Genomic DNA, 26,810 nt, shown 5'->3' on the forward strand with positions numbered 1-26,810 from the left:
GACTGTTTACTCTGTTGATTATTTCTTTTGTAGTGCAGAAGCTTTTTACATTTAAGTCCCATTTGTCAATTTTCATTTTTGTTGCATTTGCTTTTGAGGTCTTAGTCATAGGCCAATGTCGAGAAGAGATTTTCCTAGGTTTTCTTCTAGCATTTTTATAGTTTGACATCCTATATTTAAGCCTGTAAACCATCTCAAATTAATTTTTGTATATGGTGAGAGGTGGGGGTCCAGTTTTATTCTTGTGCGTTTGGCTAGCCAGTTTTCCCAGCACCATTTTTTGAATAGGGTATCATTTTCCCCATTGTTTATTTTTGTCAACTTAGTTAAAGATCAGTTGGCTGTAGGTGTGTGACTTTATTTCTGGGTTCTCTATTCTTATCCACTGATTCATGTGTCTATTTTTGTACCAGTACCATGCTGTTTTTGTTGCTATAGCCTTGTAGTATAGTTTGAAGTTAGGTAATGTGATGTCTCTGGATTTGTTCTTTTTGCTTTGGATTCCTTAACCATTCGGGCTCTTTTTTGGTTCCATGGGGATTTTTTTTTTTTTTTTTTTTTTTTTTTTTTTTTTTTTTTTGAGACAGGGTCTCACTCTGTCACCCAGGCTAGAGTGTAGTGGCATAAGCTCAGTTCACTGCAACCTCTGCCTCTGGGTTCAAGTGATTCTCCCATCTCAGTCTCTTGAAGTAGCTGGGACTATAGATGTGTGCCACCACGCCTGCTAATTTTTGTGTGTTTTGGTAGAGACGAGGTTTCACCATATTGGCCAGGCTGCCCTCTAACTCCTGACCTCAAGGGATCCTCCTGCCTCAGCCTCCCAAAGTGCTGGGATTACAGGTGTGAACCACCATGTCCAGCTCCATAAGAATTTTATAATGTTTTTTCTAATTCTGTAAAAAATGACATTGGTAACTTGATAGGAATTGCGTTGAATCTTTAGATTGCTTTGCCCAGAATGCTCATTTTAACAATATTGATTCTTCCAGTCCACAAGCATGGAATGTTCTCCCATTTGTTTGTGTTGTCTATTATTTCTTTCATCAGTGTTTTGTAGTTCTCCCAGTACAGATCTTTGACCTCCTTGGTTAAATATATTCCTAGGTGTTTTGTTTATTTTTTCTGTGTGTGTGTGTGTGTGGCTATTGTAAATGGGATTAAGTTCTTGATTTGGCTCTCAGCTCGAGCATTTTTAGTGTATAGAAATGCTACTGATTTTTGTATCCTGATGCTGTAACCTGAAATTTTACTGAACTTGTTTATCAAGTCTAGGAGTATTTTGGAGGAATCTTTAGTGGTTTCTAGATACAGGATCATGTCTTTGGTGAACAGAGATAATTTGACTTCCCCTTTTCCTATTTGGATGGCTTTTATTTCTCCTGACTGATTGCTGTGGCCAGGATTTCCAGTACTGTGTTGAATAGGAGTGGTGAGAGTGGACATCCTTGTCTTGTTCCAGTTGTTAGGGGAAATGCTTCCAACTTTTGCCTATTCAGTATGATGTTGGCTATGGGTTTGTCACAGATGGCTCTTATTATTTTGAGTTATGTTCCTTTGATGCCTGGTTTGTTGAAGGTGTGTATCATGCAAGGGATGTAAGATTTTATTGAATGCTTTTTATGCATCTATTGGGATAATCATATGTTTTTTTTTTTAATTCTGTTTATGCAGTGAATAGCATATATTTTTTGCATCTGTTGAACCATCTTTGCATCCTAGGCATAAAGCCCACTTGATCATGATGAATTATCTTTTTGATGTGTTGCTGGATTCAGTTTGCTAGTATTTTGTTGAGAATTTTTGCATCTATGTTCATCAGAGATATTGGCCTGTAGTTTTCTTTTTTTATTGTGTCCCTGCCAGATTTTTGTATCAGGATGATAGTGGTTTCATAGAATGAGTTAGGAATCCCTCATCCTCAATTTTTTGGAATAGTTTTAGTAAGATTGGTACCAGCTCTTCTTTGCATGTCTGGTAGAATTCAGTTGTAAAATTCTGTCTGGTCCAGGGCTCTTTCAGATTAGTAGAACTTTTATTACTGATTCAATTACATAACTCATTATTGGTCTGTTCAGGATTTCAGTTTCTTCCTGGTTCAATCTTAAGAAGTTGTGCGCTTCCAGGAATTTAACTATTTCCTCTAGGTTTTGTAGTTTGTGTATATAGAGATTCTCATAGTAGTCGCTGAGGATCTTTTGTGTTTCTGTGGTATGAGTTGTAATGTCACCTTTGTAATTTCTGATTGCGCTTATTTGGATCTTTTTTTTCTGGTTAATCTAGCTAGTGGTCTATCAATCATTCAAATAACCAACTTTTCATTTCATGATCCTTTGTGGTTTTTTTTTTTTTTTGGTCTCTGTTTCATTTTGTTCTGCTCTGATCTTAGTTATTTCTTTCCTTCTCCTAGCTTTGGGTTTTGTTTCTTCTTCTTTTTCTAGTTCTGTAGGTGTGATATTATGTTGTTAATTTGAGATCTTTCTAGCTTTTCAAGGTAGGTATTGAATGCTATACACTTTCCTCTTAACACTGCTTTTGCTGTATTCCAGAGTTTTTGACACATTGTGTCTCTACTTTCATTTGTTTCCATTTTTTTTTATTTCTGCCTTAATTTTGTTTGCCCAAAAATGATTCTGTTGTTTAGTTTCCATGTATTTGTGTGGTTTTGAGAGTTCCTCTTGGCATTGATTTCTGCTTTTATTTACTGTTGTCTGAGAAGATACTTGATATAATTTCATTTAAAAAATTTATTGAGACTTGCTTTATGACTATGTGGTCAATCTTAGAGAATGTTCTGTGCACAGAAGAGAATAATGTATATTCTGTGGTTGTTGGATAGAGTATTCTATAGATATCTATTAGGTTCATTTGGTCAAGAGTCCAATTTAAGTCCAAAGTTTCTTTATTAGGTGATCTGTCTAGTGCTGTCAGTGGGATGTTGAAGTCCTCCACTATTATAGTATGGCTATTTCTTTGCTTAGGTCTAGTAGTATTTGTTTTATAAATTTGGGTGCTTCAGTGTGAGGTGCATATATATTTAGGATAGTTAAATCTTCTTGTTGAATTGAATGCTTTCTGATTACATAATGCCCTTCTTTGTCCTTTTTTTTTTTTTTAACTGTTGTTGGTTTAGTCTGTTTTACTAGATATAAGAATAGCAACTCCTGATCTTTTTTGTTTTCCATTTGCATAACAGATCTCTCTCTATCCCTTTACTTTGAGCCTCTGGGAGCTATAACATGTAAGATAGGTCTCTCTTAAAGGCCACAGAAAGTTTGATTTTTTTTTTTTTTCCAATTTGCCACCCTATGCCTTTTTTTTTTTTTTTTTTTAATGGAGTCTCACTCTGTCACCCAGGCTGAGTTTAGTGGTGCGATCTTTGCTCACTGCAGACTCTGCTTCCTGGGTTCAAGTGATTCTCCTGCCTCAGCTTCCCGAGTAGCTGGCATTACAGGCACCCACCACCACACCTAGCTAATTTTTGTATTTTAGTGGAGATGAAGTTTCACCATATTGGCCAGGCTGGTTTCGAACTCCTGACCTCAAGTGATCTGCCCGCCTTGGCCTCCCAAAGTGCTGAGATTACAGGTGTGAGCCATCATGCCTGGACTACTCTATGCCTGTTAAGTGGAGCTTTTAGGCCGTTTACATTCAAGGTTAATATTCATGTGTGAGGTGTTATTCCTGTCATAGTGTTAAGCTAGTTGCTTTGTAGACCCAATTATGTACTGCTTTATAGGGTCTATGAGCTTTGTAATTACATGTGCTTTTATGGTAGCAAGTACCATCCATGTTTAGAACTCCTTTGAACATTTATTTAGAGTCTGTCTGGTGTTAATGAATTCCCTTAGCATTTCTCTGGGAAAAACTATTTCTCCTTCATTTATGAAGCTTAGTTTGGCAGAGTATGAAACTTTGACAGGCACTTTTTTTTTCTTTTAGGTGGCTAAAAATAGGCCCCAGTCTCTTCTGACTTGTAAGATTTCGGTTGAGAAGTTTGCTGTTAGTCTGGTGGGATTTCCTTTAGAGATAATTTGGTCCTTTTCTTCAGCTGCCTTTAAGATTTTTTCTTTCACATTGATCTTGGAAAGTCTGATGACTGTATGCTTTGCAATGGTTATCTTGTGTAGTATGTTGCAGAAGTTGTCTGAATCTTGTATCTGAATATCAATCTCTCTAGTAAGACTAGGAAAATTATTTCCTGAATTATTCCTTCAAATATGTTTTCCAGGTTGCTTACTTTTTCTTCTTCTCTCTCCGGAACGCCAATAAGTCATAGATTTGATCGCTTTACATAACCTCATAATTCTCAAAAGCTTTGTTCATTTTTAAAAACTATTTTTTCTTTATTTTTGTCTGACTAGGTGAATTTGAAAGACCAACCTTCAAGCTCTGAAATTCATTCTTCTGCTTGTGTAGTCTATTGTTAAAGCTTTCAATGTGTTTTGAAATTCCTTTAGTGAATTTTTCAATTATAGAAGTTGTAGTTGTTTTTTTCTTAATATAGTTTTCTTGTCTTTCATATTCTGTATTGTTTTTCTGGTTTCTTTGCATTGGCCTTCAACTTTTTCTTAGATCTCATTGAGTTTCCTTGCAATACGTATTTGGAATTCTTATCTGTCATTTCTGACATTTCAGTCTGACTAGGATCCATTGCTAGGAACTAGTACAATCCTTTGGAAGTGTGTAAATACTCTGGGTACACTGGAGTTCTTGCACTGATTCCTTCTCATCTGAGGAAGCTGTTGCTTCTTATTTTTGAATTTGGTATTGTTTGGATGAAGATTTTTAATTTTTTTTATTCTTTTTTTTTCCTTGATGCTATGACTGTGGTATGTGTTGTGTATGATTGTTTGGCTTCATTTCTGGGTGCTTTTGGGGGGCCCTATCTCTGTATGTGTTTCTTGGTTGTAGGTAGCTTCTGAGCAGTAGCTTTCTCAGATGCTGCTTGTTGTGGTGATGTACTGGAAGTAAAAGCTAACACACTAACCCCTGTTGGGGGCTGAGGGTAGGGAATTCTCAGGAAGCTTATTTCATGGACTAGCACTAAGCCCTTTGGGTAGCAGGGTTTTTTTATTCAGTGGTCCAGTTTAGGATGCAGTCCAGTAGATGGTGCTTAAGAGTAAGGGCGGGTAGGTAGGCTGGTGTCCAGTGGAAAAACCTGCCCTGACAGGATGGTGGCAAGAGATCATGTTGGGGTGTGCTGAGGCCTCAGGGGAAGCGGCAGAGGTGCTGTAGCTCCTCCTCCTGAGTAGGCAAGAATGTGATCCGCTTCCCTATCATGCCCGTGTCACAGAGCTCATAACCTTCATTTTATAAAGACTTTGTCCTTCGGTTCCTGGCTGTGGTGCAGCTGAAGTCTATGGATATGCCACTCTGACAGCTACCACTAAAATGGGGTTTAGGGCAGAGCCTCTTCCCCGAGTCCAGGGCAGGCAACTCCATGATCTGTCCTCCATTGCCAGGGCACTGCAGCTTTGTATAGGGAGGAAGAATTGGGCCCGTCCTTCCTGAAAACCGAAGCAGCACAGGCTCACTTTCAGCCTGGGTGGTGCCACCATGAATAATATAAATAGTGTTCTGTCCTAGTGCACACTCACTGGGTCCTGGAGAAAAGAACCACTGCTAGCTACGTCTGCAGCCATACAGGGGATAGGGGAGAGACGATCCCTGCTTTTTCACGCCCGTTCCTGGATGTCAATGCTGCCCGCTTCTGCGATTGGTGCCATGCCAGTGTTTTCTTTGCCCCTTGGAGGGCTTTGGGACAGTGAGCAAACAACTGTTCTGATAAACGCAATTTAACTCGCGACCCTTGGCTCGCTCAGGTCGTGGGGTTGGGCCGCCTTTGCGCTTTTCCTTTGAATCTGCCCTTCTTCTGGGTTTGTTCTCTCGAGCCAAGGGAAGGACTGGGTCCCCTCTCTTTGGCTCCTCTTGCCTTATCAGGAACCTCACACTCCGTCCTTTTCCAGAGAAGCTTCAGAGAGTGCTTTGCTGGGTTTGCTGGCGCCTGGCAGGGTGCAAGTATGTGGGGATGCGCGCTGTGAGTCTGTGTTTCCTCCGCTGTGACGGCTCTTCCCGCTCCTGTAGTAAAAGGCAATGCCCCTTTTGTCTTGTCCATGTGGGACTCCAAAGGGTCCAGACGCGACAGAAAGGCGGCGTATCCTCTCAGAGTGGGCAGGGGAGGAGATGGAATATGGGAATGGGGCCGTAGAGGGGTGGGATTTCACGAAATTTCCTGGTTTAAGGCTATCATGAAGTAGGCCTCTTTGGGAGCTCGGCTCTCCAGTCGCTGGTAAGGGTAACATCCCACCAGTCTCTGGTGAGGTTCAGTCGCGTCCGCCGACTGCATTTGGAGCCAAAGGCAAAACGAGGCCGGCGCTGCGGCCTGGCGTCCAGTGACCTAGCGGTCTGCATATTCCTTAGGGTGGAAGCACTTGGACTTCAGATGTGAAGGCAATGCGGTCACTACTGCAGTAAGAAAAGCAACTAGGGGAAATGGCACCTTCTTCTCCAAACTTTTTTTGAGACACTCTCGCTCTGTCGTCCAGGCTGGAGTGCAGTGGCGCGATCTCGGATTTGTAAACTATAGTAGAAATGGCTGAACTAAGATTTTCATGATTATATTTTGCGTCGCTTCGCGTGTGTGTGGTTTCCGTAGTGTAGTGGTTATCACGTTCGCCTCACACGCGAAAGGTCCCCGGTTCGAAACCGGGCGGAAACAGGTCTGCTTTTGCCTTTAAATTTAGTGAGTTTACTCGAGGTTGGAAAACAGAAAAGTTGTTGAACCTGTGACCTACATTTTAGACCTCATCAATCTAGACAGATTGTCGACCAGGCTACAATTTCCACTGGTCTGCCAGTAAGAGTACGTCACAGCAGGCCTGCTTAATGTTAGCTTTGGTTCCAGAAATTCCTTAATTCCAAAATTAATCAGTGTACTCCACCATATCAACAAACTAAAAAGAAAAAGGAGATGATTATACCACTTGAGGCAGAAAAAGCATTGGCAAAATCCAATACCCCTTCATGAATAAAACGCTCAGATTGCTTACACAATCCCTCTTCCATGATTTCTTAATGTGAGCAAACAACTGTTCTGGTAAAAGCAATTTAATCCGCCACCCTTGGGTCGCTCAGGTCGTGGGGTTGGGCCGCCTTTGCGCTTTTCCTTTGGATCTGCCCCTCTTCTGGGTTTGTTCTCTAGAGCCAGGGAAAGGACTGAGTCCCCTCTCTTTGGCTCCTCTTGTCTTATCAGAAACCTCACACTCCTTCTGTTTCCAGAGAAGCTTCAGAGAATGCCTTGTTGGATTTGCTGGAACCCGGCAGGACTCAAGTATATGGGGATGCGCTCTGTTAGTCTGTGTTTCCTCCGCTGTGAAGGCTCTTCCCGCTCCTGTAGGAAAAGGCAATGCCCCTTTTGTCTTGTCCATGTGGGACTCCAAAGGGTCCAGACCCGACATAAAGGTGGCGAATCCTCTCAGAGTGGGCAGGGGAGTTTAATCGAGGTTGGGAAACAAACAGAAAAGTAGTTGAAGCTGTGGATACATTTTAGACCTCATCAATCTAGACAGATTGTCGATCAGTCTTCAGTTTCCACTGGTCTGCCAATAAGAGGGCGTCACAGCAGGCCTGCTTAATATTAGCTTTGGTTCCAGAAATTCCTTAAAGTTCTCTTCATTCTCTTCTATCGCCTGAATGTTCACAGGCTGACACTGAAAGTGGATGACATCTTAGCGCATTTCCTAAGGGTCCCGCTTGGCTTCCCTTTACTCTGATCCAGTTGCAGATCTGGCTGATTTGAGAGACAACAAAACAAAACATTTTTTAAAAAGGTTCTAAATCTGCATCTGGAACTCGTAGAGTCAATATTGTGAAATCACACGAATTATGTATATACATTTGCATGCATACCCCTTCCCCAAATAATCCTCAGCAAACCGGTAAGTGTCCAAACTACTCTCTGGAGGCTTAGGTAATCAACAATTTAGTAAATATAATTCCTAATGTGTAGTGTACACATCCTGTATTGCCCACCCTTCTCTATTGCTTTGTCCCTGAGCGCCCTCAATTTTGCCTAAATGGGTTCCAGGTCATAGCCAACGACTCTCGCTTTGCCTTCTGGCCTTGAGGCAGTGTGCTTCAGCACCAGTGCACCAGGTCAGGCTGCTGAGAACAGCTAAGTGGCCAGCAGTAGTGCAGCTGGAGGCCAAGGCCCAGAATCTTCAGGAGTCTGCACTTTACCCAGGCGAAAAGCCCAAGGGCTCTCCTCACAGCTTCCCAACATCCCTCTACAAATTTTTTTAAATATTAGATTTATTAACCTGTAGAGGTGGAGAGAATCAAAGAAATCACAAGATATCTCTGAGGGAAAAAGGAGAGCACCAGGAGTAAATCACTTAAGAGTATTGAATCAGCAAACCAAGGATAGGAAAATGGAATGGATAGGATGACTGCAGGGGATGGTACTGAGGTGGATGCTAACCACTACTTACTATTAATAGGTTGAGCCAAGCACACTAATAGGGACATAACCAAAATACTTAATAGGGCACTCTTTTACCCACCATGTGTTTTATAGCATAATTGCTAAATGATGTATTACCCTACTGGTTCTGTGAAGCTTCCGGAGCCAAGGAGCTAGAGCATGAGAGCATAAAAATCCTGTCAATTGAAGCCTTGGGCTCTGCACTGCTAAGGCTGGCCCAGAGGCTGGATTGCAAATGCAGGTGCTAGTGTAATGGAATGGATGTTTGTGTTCCCTTCAAATTATATATTGAAGCCTTAACTCCCAATGTGAAAGTATTTTGGAGGTAGGGCCTTTAGGAAGTAATCAGGTTTAGATGAGGTCATGACCATAGGATCTCCATGATGAGATCAGTGTCATTATAAGAAACAGAAGAAAGACCAAAGTGTTCTGTCTCTCTCCACCATGTGAGGACAGAAGGAGAAGGTAGCAGTTTGCAAGCCAGGGAGAGAGCCCTCACCAGGGAACCGAATCAGCTGGCAGTTTGATCTTGGACTTCTCAGCCTCTCAAACTGTGGGAAAGAAATTCCTCATGTTTAAGCCATCCAGTCTGTGGTATTTTGTTATGGAAGCCTGAGTTAAGATAGCTGGTTCACCGGGGAATCCACTGGCATGAACCTGTGAAAAGTTTATGACATGTCAAGTAGTTTGCTGCTCCTGGATTTGAGTATTGGCAAGAACTATTAGAATGATGAGCACAGAGGGAAGAAGCGTACAGAGAATAAGGTATTAATCACTGTATCATTGTACTGAAGAATTAAAGGGACATTACATGGTTTTAGGCTGAAGTTATGTGAAGATTTAAGCTGTGGAAGGGTCACTTAGCATACAGTGTGGCAAGTGAGTGGTGCGTGCTACAGTGGCTGTAGGGAGTCCAGTTTTGTTTGTTTGTGTTTCTGTTTTTTGAGATGTAGTCTTGCTCTTTCACTCAGGCTGGAGTGCAATGGTGTGATCTCGGTTCACTGCAACCTTCGCCTCCCAGGTTCAGGTAATTCTCCTGCCTCAGCCTCCCAAGTAGCTGGGACTACAGGTGGATGCCCCCACGCCCAGCTAATTTTTTTTTTTTATAGTTTTAGTAGAGACGGGGTTTCACTGTGTTAGTCAGGATGGTCTCAATCTCCTGACCTCGTGATCTGCCTGCCTTGGCCTCCCAAAGTGCTGGGGTTACAGGCGTGAGCCACTGCACCTGGCCAGGAGTCCAGTTTTTTTGTCTGCTTATGTTAATGGACGCAAGAGCTGATAGATGGAAAAGTGTGGTAATAAAGTGGCAGTAAGCTTGTGGAGTATCCAGTAAACCTAAACACTATTTTTTTGAATTGAACTGAAATTGTTGTGTTGTGAAAACGAGAGTTTATCCAAAGAAAGATCTGGCTTGGCAAATAAGATGGATGGTGGCGAGGATAAGTGTGCTAGGCAGGGCTAGAAACAGGTTTTAGTGATCGTTGAAACACCCAGGACAGTGCACTACTCTTTGGGAGATGCTGTACTTGGGTCTGATCATTGAGTTTTGAGATAGAAGGTGGTACATGATGCTGACAGGGAACTCACTGGTGTGTTGAGTTTTAGCATCTGTGACTCTGAGATGCATATGAGGCCTTTGTAAATTTAGAAGTTGAGAGTAGAAAGTACAGGTTTGTATTTTAGAAGGAGATTTGGGAATACATGTAGCTCTGGTTGATATAGATAATATGTTAAGGTTTGTTGGCCAGAGCTGATGTGTGTCTTGGGTGTTGGGCAAAGAACAGAGAACAGTCAAAGCTCTTCTAGGTCAATGTGAAGGGTGATTTCCTTGTTGGGCTCAAGTTTATGACTCAGCCTGGACCTAGCTTGGCCTCTCAGCTAGAGAAGAAGCATGATTCCATGTCACACACAGCTTCTGTCTTTGAAAAAGTCATAATGATTCCCAGACCCAACATATGGGACAAACTCTGGATTTTTCTCTTCAGTTTAATCTCTCCAGGGAAAATTGAGGAAAGAAATCTCTCTACTATTTGAACTTCATCAAAAGACTAATATGCTAATATTTTGACTGTCAATATTTCCTTAAGCTAGTCTACTCCTTACATAGCTAATACATCAAGCATATTAACTTAGGACATTGGATTCTCTGTAAAATGAAATATTGACTGCAAGCATTATTAATCTTTTTATATCACATTTCCTTCAAGTGCTTTATACATCTTCAAGCAGACAAATAACAGTATTATAATGATTACAAGACCAATCATTACTCTTACCAAAAAAACAGCGACAAAAGACTTAGTATACCAACCTTTGTTTCTTCATTATCTCTACCTTGATTCTATCCTTTTATTTCCTCTTTCCTCTAATTCTAATTTTGCTTCTGCTTCTTATTTCCTCCCTGGATTAGAACTTTACTTACCTAAACTACCAGGTTACCTTCTCAGAACCACTAAGGCAGCAGTTTGAGGTTGACAATTGAAGATTTAGGATTAGAGAAAAGAAACATGAATGAATTTCTGATGTTTTATTATAAAGGTTTGTAATGCAGGTAGAAAGACCTTTTTCAGAGTTAAGAGTTTGATGCGACAAATGAGCTATTTTGGTATTTATAACTTTGTTTAGTAAAAGTTTCCTATAAAAACATTTGGTTTGGATGTGTTTGTTAGCTTTTAGTCGACTCTTGAAAAAGCCGCTTGCAAGTTTCTAAGTCTTCCTGGATACTCTTTTCAGCTATCTTCCAGGAAGCCGGTACAGGGAAGCATTGGTGATTCAGTGGTAGAATTCTCACCTTCCACAGGGGGTTTCCATGGGGAGGCATTGGTGGTTCAGTGGTAGAATTCTCGCCTCCCATGCGGGAGACCCGGGTTCGATTCCCGGCCAATGCAAGAGGTTTTTGCTCTTCTACACTTCTTTACCCTGAAGCTCCCAGAAGGAGAGGAGCTGCAGGCGGGGTAGTCACCTCAGAGGTCCAAGAGGCCTCCACGGCCCAAAGAAAGGGGAGGTGTGTGGGGAAGAATCTGCCTAGAGATGAGGGGAGCAGCGGAGACTGGTCCTTGTGCAGGATTGGCCAGTGGACCCTCCGGGCTGTACCCCAGACATCGTGAACAGAATTTGCTAAAATCGTCAGCCACCTTGGCCTCCTCGTGTTTTGTGGGCCCATCGGTGTTCCGCGAGGGATTCTGTGTGTCTGGCAATGTGCATCAACAGGTGTTGGCCTCAAATTTGGCCGGATACGGTGGCTCACACCTGTAATCCCAGAACTTTGTGAGGCCGAGGTGGATGGATAGCTTGAGGACAAGAGTTCAAGACCAGCCTGGCTAACATGGCGAAATCCTGACTCTACTAAAAATACAAAAATTAGCCAAATGTGGTGGCATGCACCTGCTATTCCAGCTACCTGGGAAGCTAACGCAGAAGAATCGCTTGAACCCGGGAGGCGGAGGTTGCAGTGAGCCACTGCACTCCAGCGAGTCCGTCAAAAAAAAAAAAAAAAAAAAAAAAAAAAAAGGAGTGAAAGGAGGCAGAGGTGTTGTTGGGACAATGAGACTTCCCAGGAGGCTTGTTGTAGAGGCAGGGGCCGGATCCTAAGAGATGAGATTTTTTTTTTGTAATTATGTAGCAGAATGGAGAGAGAGAAACAGAGAAGCACATGAAAGAGAGAAAAGCACGAAAATCTCCAGACGTTCAAGAATAAAGCAGAGAAAATAGTATGAGTGTTTTTACATAAAAAAGATAAGAAGCACAATGGTTGTCAGCAGGCCTTGTGGCCGTGTAGTGGTTAATACTTGTAGTTGTGGTTCCCACAACCTGGGTTCAAATCTGAGTCACAGCAGTGTTTTCTATCTGTCGATTGTAGCTAATAGACCTGTCCTTTGCTTTGCCTTTAATCCTAGCAGCCTCCAGAGAGCAGAGTAAACCGCTGGCCTAGAAGGGCTCCAGCTTCTGGAGTTTAGCCCGCTGTGCATAAACTAGGGGGTGGCCTGACCAAAAGGAAAACCTGGACATGCCCTTTGTCTCACAATTGAGCAGAAAAAATTCCCATAGGTGAAGATGCCGCCTCTCAAGAGCCCTTTGTCTGTAGCTTCCACTGATGAAATAATGTGGTTATAGTATTTTCTGGTAGAGAAAACGGCTGAATCAGTGGGATTTTTAAAAACACAAAACGAGAACGAGCTTTTAATGAGTTTACAATAAAATCTAAACTACTTGTCATGATCTACACCGGCTTGCCTCCATTCCGCATCCGCTAATTTTTATGAGAACAGTAAATTACTACTATTATTATTATTTTTGAGATGTAGTCTTGTTCTGCCACCCGGGCTGGAGTGCCATGGCTCAATCTCGGCTCACTGCAACCTCTGTCTCCCAGGTTCAAGCAATGCGAATAGTAAATAAACTACAGTTCACATAAAGTGCACAAATTTTTAGTGCAATTTGTTTAATTTTGATAAATGTAATCACTACCCAGCTCAAGTTATAGAAAATTGTCATCATCTGAGAAAGGCCTGTTAGAGCCCCTTTCCAGGCAATTCCCACCCTGTGTCCTCTTAGTTAATCACCATTCTGATGTCTATTCCCATAGGTTACAATTGCCTATTCTTAAAGTTCTCATGAGTGAATGGACATATCTTTTGTATCTGGCCTTTTTTCTGCAGTTATGTTCATTATACTCATGAGATACATCCACGTAGTTTCATGGATCACTTCTCAATTGGAGTGTTACTGAATTCTTGTAATGAATATTCTTGTAACAGTCTTTTTGTGCACTTGAGATTCATGGAAGTACTTCAATTGCTGGGTCATGACCTGAGTATAAGTTTAACATTGGTATAAATTGCCAGTCTTCTAGAATGTTTTTTCACCAGCAGTGACAGTTGAAGTGGCACCAAATTCTTGTCAGCATTTGGTGTACTAACTTTGTTAAATGTAGCTGTGCTCTCAGACCAGTCTGGCCAACATGGCGACACCCCGTCTCTACTAAAAATACAAAAATTAGCTGGGCATGGTGGCATGCACCTGTAGTCCCAGCTACTCAGGAGGGGGAGGTTGCAGAGAGCCAAGATCGCACCGTTGCACTCCAGCTTGGGTGACAGAGTGAGACCCTGTCTCAGAAAAATAGTAATAATAATAAAATAAAATACCCATACACTGGTGAGTGGTTAGTGGTGTCTTTGTGTGGAATTAATTTGTACTTGCCTAATGAGCAATACTATGAAGCATATTTTCTTATGGCTTCCAGCATATAAGAAATTCTCCTTTGCAAAGACCTATTTGAATATTTTGCCTGATTTTATTTGGCTTAGCTCTATATTAGTGATTTATAAAAGTTCTCTTATATATTCAGGAAATCCGTCATTTTTCAAATAAATATATTGCAAAGGACTTTTCCCAGTGACTTGACTGACAACTGAAAGCTGTCAACTGAAAAAATCACACAATTTATAAATTTAGAAAGGAGATTTTATTTTTTATAAAGGGTTACAGCCTGCAAGGTGGCCATTCTGCCAGACTGGGAGGCATACCTTCCTGCTGAAACCTGAAAAATAGGTTTCCAGGGAGGGGAGGGGAGAATAGTGATTTATGTTGATCTGGTTGGCCGCATATATTCAACAGGGAATAGGAGGAGCTCTGAATATTCATGAAGGGATCCTGCTGCATGCATGCTGAGTAAACATGCCTGTCACATGCAACCCATGTTCACTTTGGGGTGGAGACAATATTTAAATACATTATAGTTAGGCCTTATGCTTCAAAAGGTGAAGCAGGGACACAAAGGCAATCAAGTGCACAGCCTCTGTAAACTGTCCAGAACTAGTCCACAGCCAGTGGTCTCTTATCAGGAGAAAGTTACTGAAATCAGTCTCTTGTCCAATCAAGGCTGTAGTTATGGCTTGTGTAGGGAGGGCTCAGGCAGTTTATGGTAATGGGTGAGCTGCAAGTGCTTCAGCATTGCTTATCTCAAGGCCAGTGCTTGCTTAGCTAGAGAAAAAAAGAAAGAAGAAAAAAAAAAAAAAAAACCTGGCAGATAGAACATGGTTTATTTTTTAAGTTGAGGAGTGCATGACTTAACCTTGCCTGGCATGGCCTTAGGTCTTGTTTATAATATAATATCTTACTATTGTAAGGAGTCTGTTCTGTCAGTCTTATGATCTCTATTTTAACAATAATGCCGGTCAGTTACGTCTAAACCACAAAAGGGAGAGAGAATAAGGACAGGTGTCTGACCTTCCAAATACTGGTCAGGAACTCAGTATTTAACACTTCTCTGGGATCTCCTTGGCCAAGATGGGGTCTGTCCAGTTGGTTGGATGGCTTTGGATTTTAATTTTAGTTCTCAAAGCATTTAATTTGACGAAATTTTTTCTTTATTTTTAAAGCCTGTTATGTTCTATAAGAAATCTTTCTACTCAGGATAGTGAATGTATTCTCTTAATTTTATCTATGAGTTCCACAGTTTTAAACTTTTAATTTTTAAAATGATGACATCTAAAATTCTACTCCTAACCAAGACATTCTTGGGGGTTACCAAGGACAACTCCAAAAATCTTCCATAAATGGTCAAAGAACTTACTGGGATCCTGGGCTGCAGGGTACAGTGGCTTTAGTGCACCCCGGCTTTTAAGACTATTCAGAAATTCTCAAGCCTGTAATCCCAGCACTTTGGGAGGCCGAGACGGGCGGATCATGAGGTCAGGAGATCGAGACCATCCTGGCTAACACGGTGAAACCCCGTCTCAACTAAAAACTACAAAAAACTAGCCGGGCGTGGTGGCCGGCGCCTGTAGTCCCAGCTACCCGGGAGGCTGAGGCGGGAGAATGGCGTGAACCCGGGAGGCGGAGCTTGCAGTGAGCTGAGATCCGGCCACAGCACTCCAGCCTGGGTGACAGAGCGAGACTCCATCTCAAAAAAAAAAAAAAAAAAAAAAGACTATTCAGAAATTGCCTTTGTGAACCCATCAGGCTGTTTAAAAATCAGCAACTTAGGGCTTGCTTGCAACATGCAGTTATGCAGCAGCTGTTTTCTGGATCTCGTGAATGCCTACATGCATACGTCCCCGGGAATTTTCTAAATTTGATCTCTCATGGTATTTCAAGTGGCTTAGTTGTCTCTTTCGCCTGCTGCCACACACATACCACCAAATCCTGCACTCCAAGCTTCTCCTTCTGCACCCTGGACTCCCAACCTCCAGTTAGACAATCCACATCTTCCCACAACTGTCTCAGGATCCTCCAGGCTACTGTGCCTCCTGCAGCAACCAGGCCAGGGGATATCTGGATTCCCATTACACTTCTGAGGAAGGTGGTTAGGGGGCGTGGAGGATGTGTGTGGGAGGGGTTGAGGTTTGAGGGCAGGAGTATACTGTGGTCTTCTGTCTTCTACCTCATTGGCCCAGGTGCTGCCTCCCTCCGGTTGTCTGCTTTCAGCCCTGTGTGGGAAATCAGGTCTGTGCCCTGATCTTCCTGACTCTCATTTTGTGAGTAACCTGAACGGATGAGCCATCGCTCTTGTCCCACACATTCTGTCCAAAAGGTGCCCTCCTCTCTACTTGCTCGGGGGCCTACCCACTGAGCTGTGGCACTCAGGCTGGGATGCCACCCAGTACAGAGGCTCTGCAGCCGTGCAGGGGTCTGACTGTTCCACGCCAGCAGGATACAGGCTACAGGGCATGCTGTGGTGGAAAAGCATTCAGAGGTGTGGGCTGAAGGCCTCTCTTTCCACAGCCCCTTTGAAGACCCCATGGAAGTAGGCACCCCTTTGAGGAACAAGGTGGCCCAAGACCAAGCTTCACATGAAGGCGCTTGGGTCCCAGCAGGTCCTGTCTGTGCCTTGTGTAGCTGACCGCTTCACGCATCTTACCCGGTTTCCCCTCCTCCACTACCCAAGCTCCTCCTCGACCCCCTTGCTCGCTATCCTTAGGACAGCAAGATTCCCAGCCCTTGGAAAAGCCCCAACTCCAGTGCTTGGGGAGGGAGTTGGGTTCAGGTCGTCTAACCACAGAAGAACACAGAACCTGAGGCAGGAGGGAATCCCTTCCCTTGCTGGGTCTCTTGGCACAGCCCATCCAGGGGTCTGGGTCAGGGTCCAGGTATCCTCTACCCTCCTTGAGGACCTGAGTTTTCAGGCCCCTTGGGGTTGGTCAACGTGGAGTCTTTCCCACTGTTCGTCTGGGAACTGTAGGAATATCCCATGGGGCCCTCTCTTACTCATTAGAGACACCCGGGAAATACTCCAGCAGAAACTGGGTGCAGTGTACCAGACACAGTAATAATAATTACAGGGTGTGGAGGTCAGATACATTTTGTGACTACTCTCTCTCTGTGTGTGGCTTGCTTGCCTTTTCACTGTCTTAGTGGTATCTTTTGATGAGAAAGTATGGCTAATGTTGATGAAGTCTAATTTATCATGTCTTTCATATAGATATATATTTTTTCTGTGTCCTACTTGTTGGTAGGCTAATCTTTGCCTACCAACAAGTCACAAAGTATCCTTGAAAATCTTTGCCTACCAACAAGTCACAAAGTATGCTTGAAATGCTTTATGTCTTTAACTTTTAAGTTTTGGTCTATAATGCGCCTCAAGTTACTTTTGTGTGTAGAGTGAGGGAGAATAACATCATTGGCTTCCCCTACCTCCATATGAAAGTCCATTAATTGAAATGGTTTATTTTGTTCTATTGAACTGCTTTCATTGAAAACCCATTTATTGACCGTATAGCTATGGATCAGTTTCAGGTCTCTTAACTCAGTCTGTTTATCTATTTGTCACTTCTGATGCCTTGTCTATAATAGCTTATGGTCAGCCTTAAAGTCAGATAGTACAAGTCTTTGTTCTTTTTCACACATAGCAATAAATTTTGAAATAGGTAATAACTCATAAAACCATCACACACATCAGGACATGCTGTCACTTCATCCCTTTCTGATATGGTTTGGCTGTGCCCTAACCGAAATCTGAACTTGAATTGTATCTCCCAGAATCCCCATGTGTTGTGGGAGGGACCTAGGAGGAGGTAATTGAATCGTGGGGGTGGGTCTTTCCCGTGCTATTCTCCTCATAGTGAATAAGTCTCACTATCTGATGGGTTTTTCAGGGGTTTCTGCTTTTGCTTCTTTCTTATTTTCTCTTGTTGCTGCCATGTAAGAAGTGTCTTTTGCTTCCCACTATGATTCTGAGGCATCCCAAGCCATGTGGAAATGTAAGTCCAATTAAACCTCTTTTTCTTCCCAGACTCTGGCATGTTTTTGTCAGCAGCGTGAAAACGGACTAATACACTCTCATTTCAGAGTCGGACACATGCTCTCACTCACTAGACTGGTTGCTGACTTGTGACCGAAGATTCTCTATTGTACCCTCTGGGGACAATACATCTCCAGTTGTCTGCAGGGAGGATGAACATGCAAAAAATCCGCAACACTCAGCACAGAGTCTGGATTTAGTCCCATTAGTCTGAATGGGACTAATGCCCTTATAAAAGGGACCCCGGGGAGCTCTCTCGCCTTCTTTCTGCCCCCGAAGATACAATGAGAAGGTGGCAGTCTACAACCAGAAAAAAAGTCCCTCACCATAACCCTACTATGTTGGCACCTTGATCTCGGACCAATCTCCAGAACTGTGAGAAATAAATTTCTGTTGTGAATTAGAACGCCACCCAGTTTATGGTACGTTGTTATAGAAACCCGAACTAAGACAGAGATGGAATCCCAGGAGGGTCTCTAATTTGCTAAGCTGGTCATCAGGTGGCATGTTGTAAGTTAGAAACAGGAAGAGCTGACATTTTGTGCATATGAAAGAAGATAGTGGACAGGCCCATTGCCATCGGCTTTGTCCGCCTCGACAAACTGGAGATGGAAACTCGATTCACCCTCTCCAGCCACGGAGGACCGGGAGGACCTCCAGAGGAGGTTAGGTCGACTTCATGGTAACTTTAAATCCTGAAACCTCACAGGATTTTTCTTGTCTTCCCTTTGATCTCTCTTCCGCCTACCCAACAGGACAGGACTCGCCGCCTTTCTTTCAAGTCAGCAAGGGATCCCTTCCGGACAGGACCGAAGTGAGCAGCTGGTTTCCCCCTATGCTTCCTTCCGGGCCTGGGCGTCTTGAGAGCTCAGGCTGACCTGAGACCTAACTCCCGGCGAGTGGGACCAGCAGGAGCCTGGAAGAGTGCGCGCAGAGGGGTGGAGGTTGGGCGCTGGGGTTTGCGAACCGCAGTCAAACCCTCTTCTTCCCTGCGCACCGCGCACCTGCCCCCGGGGGTGCTGAAGGAAGTGGCCCATAAAGCTTCTCTGCAACCGAAAGAAGCCTGAAGGTCCAGGAGGGGCGAGAGGAGACTCGTCGAACGAACCCAGCCCTCTGCCTGGCTGGCCCTGGTCAACAGGCTCGGAAGAGGCCGATTTGGAGGACCTAAAGGATTAGAATCTCATGATGTCAAGATGTTAAAGCCTAAATCCTAAGTTCTGACTGTGAGGGGGAGCGAGGGTGTCTTGAGCTGGATCGATCCTTGAGTCTTCACCTGGAGAGTCCTCTGCACAAGTTCAGAGAGCAGGACAACGCGCAGCAATGGTTCTCCACTGGGGGCAACTTCGCTCTCACACGCCTGTCCCATCCCCGCTGGGACACTAGGCCACGACTGGGGGAAGCGGAAGGGAGAATGTTAACCCCCTGGCATGTATCTAGTCAGCGGAGGCGATGGATGCTGCTAAGCACCTTACAATTCACCGCGGAGGGGCCCCTCCCCCACCCCTAAGTAGCAATTCTGCGGAGGTGGAGAAACTCGCTTGTAGGTCAATGCCCACGCACTTGGCCGATGGTAAATCACGAGTTGGTGACCAATTGGATTTTGGATCTGAGGAAAAAACTCCAGCGTCAGAGGGAACTCTCGAAGTTTTGCCCGGAGCAAACGGAAGGGTGGCGTTGCCATCGCCTAAAATGGGAAAATCGCAGGTGTCACAGGTTGCAGGGGAAGGACGGAGACCAGTTGAGGGCCCCGGAGCCTTCCTGGAAAGAGTTTCCTATCCAGCCCGTTTCGGTTTCCGCATCCGTCTGATTCCTTATGATGTTGAGGGTGCCGGGGTCTGGGTACTTTATGATGCAGAGGGTATCCCCGTCTCACCCCGGGCCCCTCCCGGCTCCCGCCTCCTCCTGGCAACCTGGTGCGCGACTCCAAACCTGGCGACTCGCGACCGTCTCGTCATTTGCTGCCGCCTAGCAAAGGCACATCTCTAGACCAGTGGTGAGCTGCCGCCGGCTCGCTGCAACTCGCTCCAGGACTCGGGACTCGTGGCCTTGGTGTCCCTCGCGGAGCCCTACGGTGTGTCGCCTGCAGGCTCTTTGTTTTGAAGAAAGTAGGGAGGGAATGGCCTTGTGAGAGGACTCCAGGAGCAAAGAGCGACCCTTAGAAGGCCAACGTCCTCCCAGAGCACAGGGGAACTGTCGCCTCAGACAGAAGAAGGAAGAGAAAACAGCCGCTCGCATCTCCCTGGTGGTCTAGTGGCTAGGATTCGGCGCTTTCACCGCCGCGGCCCGGGTTCGATTCCCGGTCAGGGAATTGTTTTGTATTGGGCGCACTCCCACAGGAATCTTTCTTTACTACACTGTCAGCCTGCATTCTCCAAGGGCCAGATGCAGAACAGTCTCCGCAGCGAGGGGCAAACCCCAGCGAAGGAGGGCAAGTCCTGGTGGACCACCTCTCACCTTTATCTCCGCGTCTGTCATCCGCTGAAGAGGCTTTAGAGAGCGCCTGAGCGTCTGGCTCAGGTGTACACAGCCGTGCAGAGGTACCAGCCCCCGTGAAGTTGTACCCAATAAGGCCATCCTCTTTGCCGTCGCCGTCCCGGAGGCACCTATCGGGCTGAGCTGTGAATAACTAAGAGAGAGGCCAAACCAAGTTGTGTTGTTTGTGCGTACCCTGGACATGGGCACGGGCCAGTCAGCTGAGCCTCCTCACCTCCCTTCGCAGCTAACGTGCTCGTTAGGCCGTCGGAAGAGGTGACTGGAGGCGATGCCCGCGAAGTTGGGAGTTGGGTGAGCGGCAGGTGAGGTCCTCCGGGGCGGTCCAGTTTGCTGATTGAGCGGCAGAGGGAGGCGATGTTCCCTGAGCCAACAAAGACAGCAGGTGGAGTAGGCACAAATGGAAAACTGTTGCCGGTGCCCTAAGCGGAATGCAGGTGTTAAAATCAGCACTAGGACGTGGAAGCGATGGTACCACAGTCAAATCCCACAATGTCTATACTCTACCAAGCACTTGCGCACGCTCCCCATTTTCCATTCAGTACTCCCAAGAGGTGTTTGGAAGAACCCCGCGTCCACTGTGAGCTCAGGGGAGAGCGGGAGCCAGGGAGGTGAAGTGCACAGACTGGGCAGAGGTGGCAGGCAGAACCTTGGGGGTGACAGGGCGCTGTGGCTGCGGGGCGGGAGCCGCTTCTGAAAGGCGGCCTGGGTTGTCGTGTGGGTGACTGTCGGTGGAATCTTTGGCGGAGAGTGGTTTGGAAGAATGGCGAGGGGCGGCAGTGGGTAGGGTGGTGACCCTGAGCGTCCGGCCAGGACGAGGAGGCTGTGCTGTCCCTGCAGGGCCTGCGCTCATTCCAACTTACCTGGCGGAGTAGAGACCGTGGTCACGAAGGGGATTTTCCCAGAGTGAAGCTTCTTCATCGCACTCTAGAGTTGCTGATCCCTGTGATTTCCTCAATGTGAGAAACGGTGTTTGTGCTAAAAGAGGGTTGCCCTCTTTACCTAACACAACGGAGTTCAAGACTGACATCGCCTCACGCCTACCCAAAAACGTTTACGTGGCTTCCTAGTCTCTCTTTCTTTTCTGTCCTAAAGTCGCCTCATCCTCACACCCCCTCATTTTTTTCTTCCACACTCGAGAGTGTCTCTCTCTCATTAAAAGCTCCACCAAATATTTGAAATATCTCAACCAGAAAGACTCCAATAAATACATTATTTCATTCGTGGAAGCTACAGACCAGTTAGGTTGAGAGTTGCTTGATATTTTCTGCTAAAGGGTGAGGCATAGAGAACTTCGAAGGTTTCTCTCTGAGCCGTTGTTTGTGTGCTGTTGGGTTTCCTTCTTTTCCCCAGACAGTATGGCGCTGTGGGGCCAGCGGGAAAACCCTGCTTTCTGGCTTTCTGGCTGCAGATAAAGGCCGCAACTGGTGCAGGAATGAAAAGCAAACCAAAAGATACACGGGTTCGCCCCAGTGGGTCCAAGATAAAGTCTGACTATACCGGGATTCGGATTAGAATAGACGTTGCTGCAGGCACAAGGCAGGGTAGTAACCACTATAGAATCCCAACTGCCCATCGTTTTGCTTTCCCACCCCTCTTATTTATGTATGCATTTTCTTGAGAGACAGAATTTTGCTTTGTCGCCCAGGCTGGAGGGCACTGGCGCGATCTCGGCTCACTGCTACTTCCGCCTCTCAGGTTCAAGCGATTCTCCTGCCTCAGCCTCCCGAGTAGCTGGGACTACAAGCCTGTGCCACCACACTCGGCTAATTTTTGTATTTTTAGTAGAGACAGGCTTTCACTATGTTGGCTGGTCTCGAACTCCTTACTTCAAGTGAGTGATCCACCCACCTCGTCCTCCCAAAGTGTTGGGATTACAGACGTGAGCCACCGCGCCCGGTCCCCCGAAATTATTTTTTTTTTAATGTAAAAACATTTTTGCGATTTTTACTTCTTTACTCCTGGGCAGCTACAGGTTCTTGCGATTTTCTCTCTCGTCTTCTCCTCTCCATTCTGATACATCTCCCATCTTCTCTGCATCCAGCCGGTGCCCTCTGCACGGGCATCCTGGGCTGTCCCATTGTCTCGTCCTGGTCTCCCCTGTTCACCTTTTCCCTTTTGACTCCCCTGCCTCTTTCCCGCTCCCGCCCCACCAACTCCATCTACTGAAGCCGAGTTGAGTGAGGGGAGAGCAAGCGGAGCAGATGATTGCCTGAAGGCGGTGCAAAAAACACAAAGAGCTACCAGGAGAGCCGTCGGGGCGTTCAGCTTCCCTTGGGCCTTACTAGGCTCAGGCTGGGGTCGCAGATCCAGGCATTTCCAGATGCACTGGCTTCTGAAGTAGGCGAGGGTCAACGCAGGGTGAAGGCCATTCGACCGCCCTTCTGGTTTCAAAGTCACGCAATGCACGCGTTTCTAACGTGCAACAACACGATTAGTCGACTCAGCCTCTCCGGTTTTCCGAAGTTTTGAAGTCTGCACACTTGTCCTGCAGAAAGCGAATGGCAACCCCTAGAGTTTAGTGATTGCTTAATCTATGTTGAGATAAAAACAATCAGCTGAGGTTGTCTCTGTGGCGCAATCGGTTAGCGCGTTCGGCTGTTAACCGGAAAGTTGGTGGTTCGAGCCCACCCAGAGACGTGCTTTTAAATGTTGGTAGGCGCGGTGGCTGACGATGAGTAATCCCAACAGTTTGAGAGGCCGACATAGCGGAAGCCTCGCCTGAGCTAAGTTCAAGACCAGTGAGAATCCCATCTCATTTACAAAAAAAAAATTGCAGTTGTTTCTCCTCAGGCCTATGACTGTATTTAAAAGTGAGAGACTGTTCCCTTGTGTCTTGTGCATCCCATAAAGACACAAAGCAGAAGGTCCCTCTCCAAGCCTCCTAGAAAATAAGATCCCTCCAGAACAAACTAGGTTGTATGTATGGGAACCTGAAAGTATACGAAGAAAGAAACTTCAAAAATTCTGCCTTGCTTTCCACAAAAATTAACCCATCACAGTCTGCCTTCAAGTGGTATCATACCTCTTCACATTACTCCTCTCTGCCTTTATGCTATTGTAATGCATTTTACTTTACACGTGTTATAAACCTTACAATCCATCTTTACTACTTTTATTTAAAGAGTCAGATGTTTGTTTTTTTCTTGTATATTTGTGTGAGTTCTTTGTAGATTCTGGATATTAACCCTTTGTCAGATGAGTAGATTGCAAAAATTTTCTCCCATTCTGTAGGTTGCCTGTTCACTCTGATGGTAGTTTCTTTTGCTGTGCAGAAGCTCTTTAGTTTAATTAGATCCCATTTGTCAATTTTGGCTTTTGCTGCCGTTGCTTTTGGTGTTTTAGACATGAAGTCCTTGCCCATGCCTATTTCCTGAATGGTACTACCTAGATTTTCTTCTAGGGTTTTTATGGTATTAGGTCTAACATTTAAGTCTCTAATCCATCTTGAATTAATCTTCGTATAAGGAGTAAGGAAAGGATCCAGTTTCAGCTTTCTACTTATGGCTACCCAATTTTCCCAGCACCATTTATTAAATAGGGAATCCTTTCCCTCTTTCTTGTTTCTCTCAGGTTTGTCAAAGATCAGATGGCTGTAGATGTGTGGTATTATTTCTGAGGACTCTGTTCTGTTCCATTGGTCTATATCTCTGTTTTGGTACCAGTACCATGCTGTTTTGGTTACTGTAGCCCTGTAGTATAGTTTGAAGTCAGGTAGCGTGACACCTCCAGCTTTGTCCTCTTGACTTAGGATTGTCTTGGCAATGCGGGCTCTTTTTTGGTTCCATATGAACTTTAAAGCAGTTTTTTCCAATTCTGTGAACCCCATCAAAAAGTGGGCAAAGGATATGAACAGACATTTCTCAAAAGAAGACATTCATACAGCCAACAGACACATGAAAAAATGCTCACCATCACTCGCCATCAGAGAAATGCAAATCAAAACCACAATGAGATACCATCTCACACCAGTGAGAACGGCAATCATTAAAAAGTCAGGAAACAACAGGTGTTGGAGAGGATGTGGAGAAATAGGAACAGTTTTACACTGTTGGTGGGATTGTAAACTAGTTCAACCATTATGGAAAACAGTATGGCAATTCCTCAAGGATCTAGAACTAGATGTACCATATGACCCAGCCATCCCACTACTGGGTATATACCCAAAGGATTATAAATTATTCTACTACAAAGACACACGCACATGTATGTTTATTGCAGCACTATTCACAATAGCAAAGACTTGGAATCAACCCAAATGTCCATCTGTGACAGACTGGATTAAGAAAATGTGGCACATATACACCATGGAATACTATGCAGCCATAAAAAAGGATGAGTTTGCGTCCTTTGTAGGGACATGGATGCAGCTGGAAACCATCATTCTTAGCAAACTGTCACAAGAACTGAAAACCAAACACCGCATGTTCTCACTCATAGGTGGGAATTGAACAATGAGATCACTTGGACTGTGGAAGGGGAACATCACACACTGGGGCCTATCATGGGGGGGGGGAGGGATTGCATTGGGAGTTATACATGATATAAATAATGAATTGATGGGTGCTGACGAGTTGAGTGGGTGCAGCACACCAACATGGCACAGGTATACATATGTAACAAACCTGCACGTTATGCACATGTACCCTAGAACTTAAAGTATAATAAAATAAATAAATAAATAAATAAATAAATAAAATAAAGAGTCAGATGTGTTTTTGTTTTTTTGTTGTTGTTGTTGTTTTTAAGACTAGTCTCGCTCTATCGGACAGGCTGGAGTGCAGTGGCACAATCTTGGCTCACTGCAACCTCTGCTTCCCGGGTTCAAGCGATTCTTCTGACTCAGACTCCTGAGTAGCAGAGATTACAGGCGTGAGCCACCACACCTGACTGATTTTTGTACTTTTAGTAGAGAGGGGGGTTCACCATATTGGCCAAGCTGGTCTCAAACTCCTGACCTCAAGTGATCCGCCTGCCTCGGCCTCCCAAAGTGCTGGGATTACAGGCATGAGCCACCATGCCTGGCTAAATAGTCAGATGTTAAAATTATATATTTGCCTATGTAGATGTCATTTCTAGTGGTTTTTCTTTTCTTTCTTTCTTTCTTTCTTTTTTTTTTTGTACATCCAGATTTTCATCCAGTGTCAGTTTCATTCTACCTGAAGGACTCCCTTAACTTTTTTTTTTTTTTTTGTATTGTAGGCTGGTGGTAGTGAATTTTCAGCTTTTGTAGAATTTCACATTGACATTTTCCCCTCAGTGCTTTTATGGAATGACTTCCAATGATATAATCTTTCTGGTTTTTGTAAGTACTATGACTTTTTCTTCTGATTTTGAGATTTTTTTTCAATAAATTTGATCAATTCATTTATGAAGTGCCTACTAGATACGGTTTTCTTCAGGTTTCTTGTGCTTGGGGTTTATTCACCTCCTTGGATCAGTAGGTTAACAATTTTCACTATGATTGAAAAATGTCATTGTTTCTTTCTTTCTTTTTTTTTGAGACGGAGTCTCTCTCTGTCACCCAGGCTGGAGTGCAGTGGCCGGATCTCAGCTCACTGCAAGCTCCGCCTCCCGGGTTTACGCCATTCTCCTGCCTCAGCCTCCCGAGTAGCTGGGACTACAGGCGCCCGCCACCTCGCCCGGCTAGTTTTTTGTATTTTTTAGTAGAGACGGGGTTTCACCGTATTAGCCAGGAAGGTCTCGATACCCTGACCTCGTGATCCGCCCGTCTCGGCCTTCCAAAGTGCTGGGATTACAGGCTTGAGCCACTGCGCCCGGCCCGTCATTGTTTCTTAAATATATTTTTCTTTTTCCCCAGTCTTTTTGGGAACTACAATTACTTGTCTATTAGGTGTCTTAAACTTGCACTATCGTTCACTGATGCTCTGTTCGTTAAAAAAACAAAAAATTGTTACCATGAGTTGTATTTTAGATATTTCAATCATTCGCGAATTTGTGTTTCTTTTTTTTTCCTTTTTTATTTTTTTGAGACAGAGTGTCGCTCTGTCGCCCAGGCTGGAGTGCAGTGGCATGATCTCGGCTCACTGCAAGCTCCACCTCCTGGGTCCACGCCATTCTCCTGTCTCAGCCTCCTGAGTAGTTGGGACTACAGGTGCCCGCCATGACGCCTAGCTAATTTTTTCTATTTTTTTGTAGAGACAAGGTTTCACTGTGTTAGCCAGGTTGGTTTCGATCTTCTGAACTTGTGATCCATCCACCTCGGCCTCCCAAAGTGCTGGGATTACAGGCATGAGCCACCGCGCCTGGAGGCTTTGTGTTTCTTAATCCTTTTTTCTGCAGTGTCTAATCTGCTGTTAATCACTTCCAGTGAATTTATTATCTCAGATGTTGTAGTTTTTCATCTCCAAAGTTAGATTCTGACCGTTTTTATATGTTCGATACCTCTGCTTAATTCTTTGGACCCATAGAATATTGTTATAATAACTGTTTTAAAGTCCTCTGTGTTTTTTTTTTTTTTTTTTTTTTGAGACGGAGTCTCTTGTTGCCTAGGCCGGAGTGCAATGGCACGATCTCAGCTCACTGCAACAGCTGCTTCCTGGGTTCAAGCAATTCTCCTGCCTCAGCCTCCCGAGT

At 44.6% G+C, this 26,810-nt stretch overlaps 1 protein-coding gene, 4 non-coding genes and 2 pseudogenes across 6 annotated transcripts; 6 read left to right on the plus strand and 1 right to left on the minus strand.

The window, feature by feature from the left end:
• Positions 1–6,645: 6,645 nt before the first annotated feature.
• On the plus strand, positions 6,646–6,718 carry TRNAV-CAC. The gene has a single exon. It is a non-coding gene; the product is annotated as a tRNA-Val (tRNA).
• An 865-nt stretch (positions 6,719–7,583) lies between these two features.
• LOC104670529 (protein FAM231D-like) lies at positions 7,584–16,225 on the minus strand. Its single transcript, XM_030934916.1, is given in 4 exon segments — positions 7,584–7,709; positions 15,620–15,829; positions 15,831–15,886; positions 15,889–16,225. Coding segments are annotated over 4 exon segments (729 nt in total).
• TRNAG-CCC lies at positions 11,300–11,370 on the plus strand. Its single transcript has one exon. It is a non-coding gene; the product is annotated as a tRNA-Gly (tRNA).
• Positions 16,226–17,830: 1,605 nt separating the features above from the next.
• Positions 17,831–19,882, plus strand: LOC115898984 (annotated as a pseudogene). Its single transcript, XR_004058608.1, has one exon. The product of XR_004058608.1 is annotated as an uncharacterized LOC115898984 (transcript).
• A 77-nt stretch (positions 19,883–19,959) lies between these two features.
• TRNAE-UUC lies at positions 19,960–20,031 on the plus strand. The gene has a single exon. It is a non-coding gene; the product is annotated as a tRNA-Glu (tRNA).
• A 1,037-nt stretch (positions 20,032–21,068) lies between these two features.
• On the plus strand, positions 21,069–21,212 carry LOC115899310 (annotated as a pseudogene).
• A 1,567-nt stretch (positions 21,213–22,779) lies between these two features.
• TRNAN-GUU lies at positions 22,780–22,853 on the plus strand. The gene has a single exon. It is a non-coding gene; the product is annotated as a tRNA-Asn (tRNA).
• Positions 22,854–26,810: the final 3,957 nt, after the last annotated feature.

Source organism: Rhinopithecus roxellana, chromosome 8 (genome assembly GCF_007565055.1).
Source record: "Rhinopithecus roxellana isolate Shanxi Qingling chromosome 8, ASM756505v1, whole genome shotgun sequence".
In the NCBI taxonomy this organism is placed as follows: domain Eukaryota; kingdom Metazoa; phylum Chordata; class Mammalia; order Primates; family Cercopithecidae; genus Rhinopithecus; species Rhinopithecus roxellana.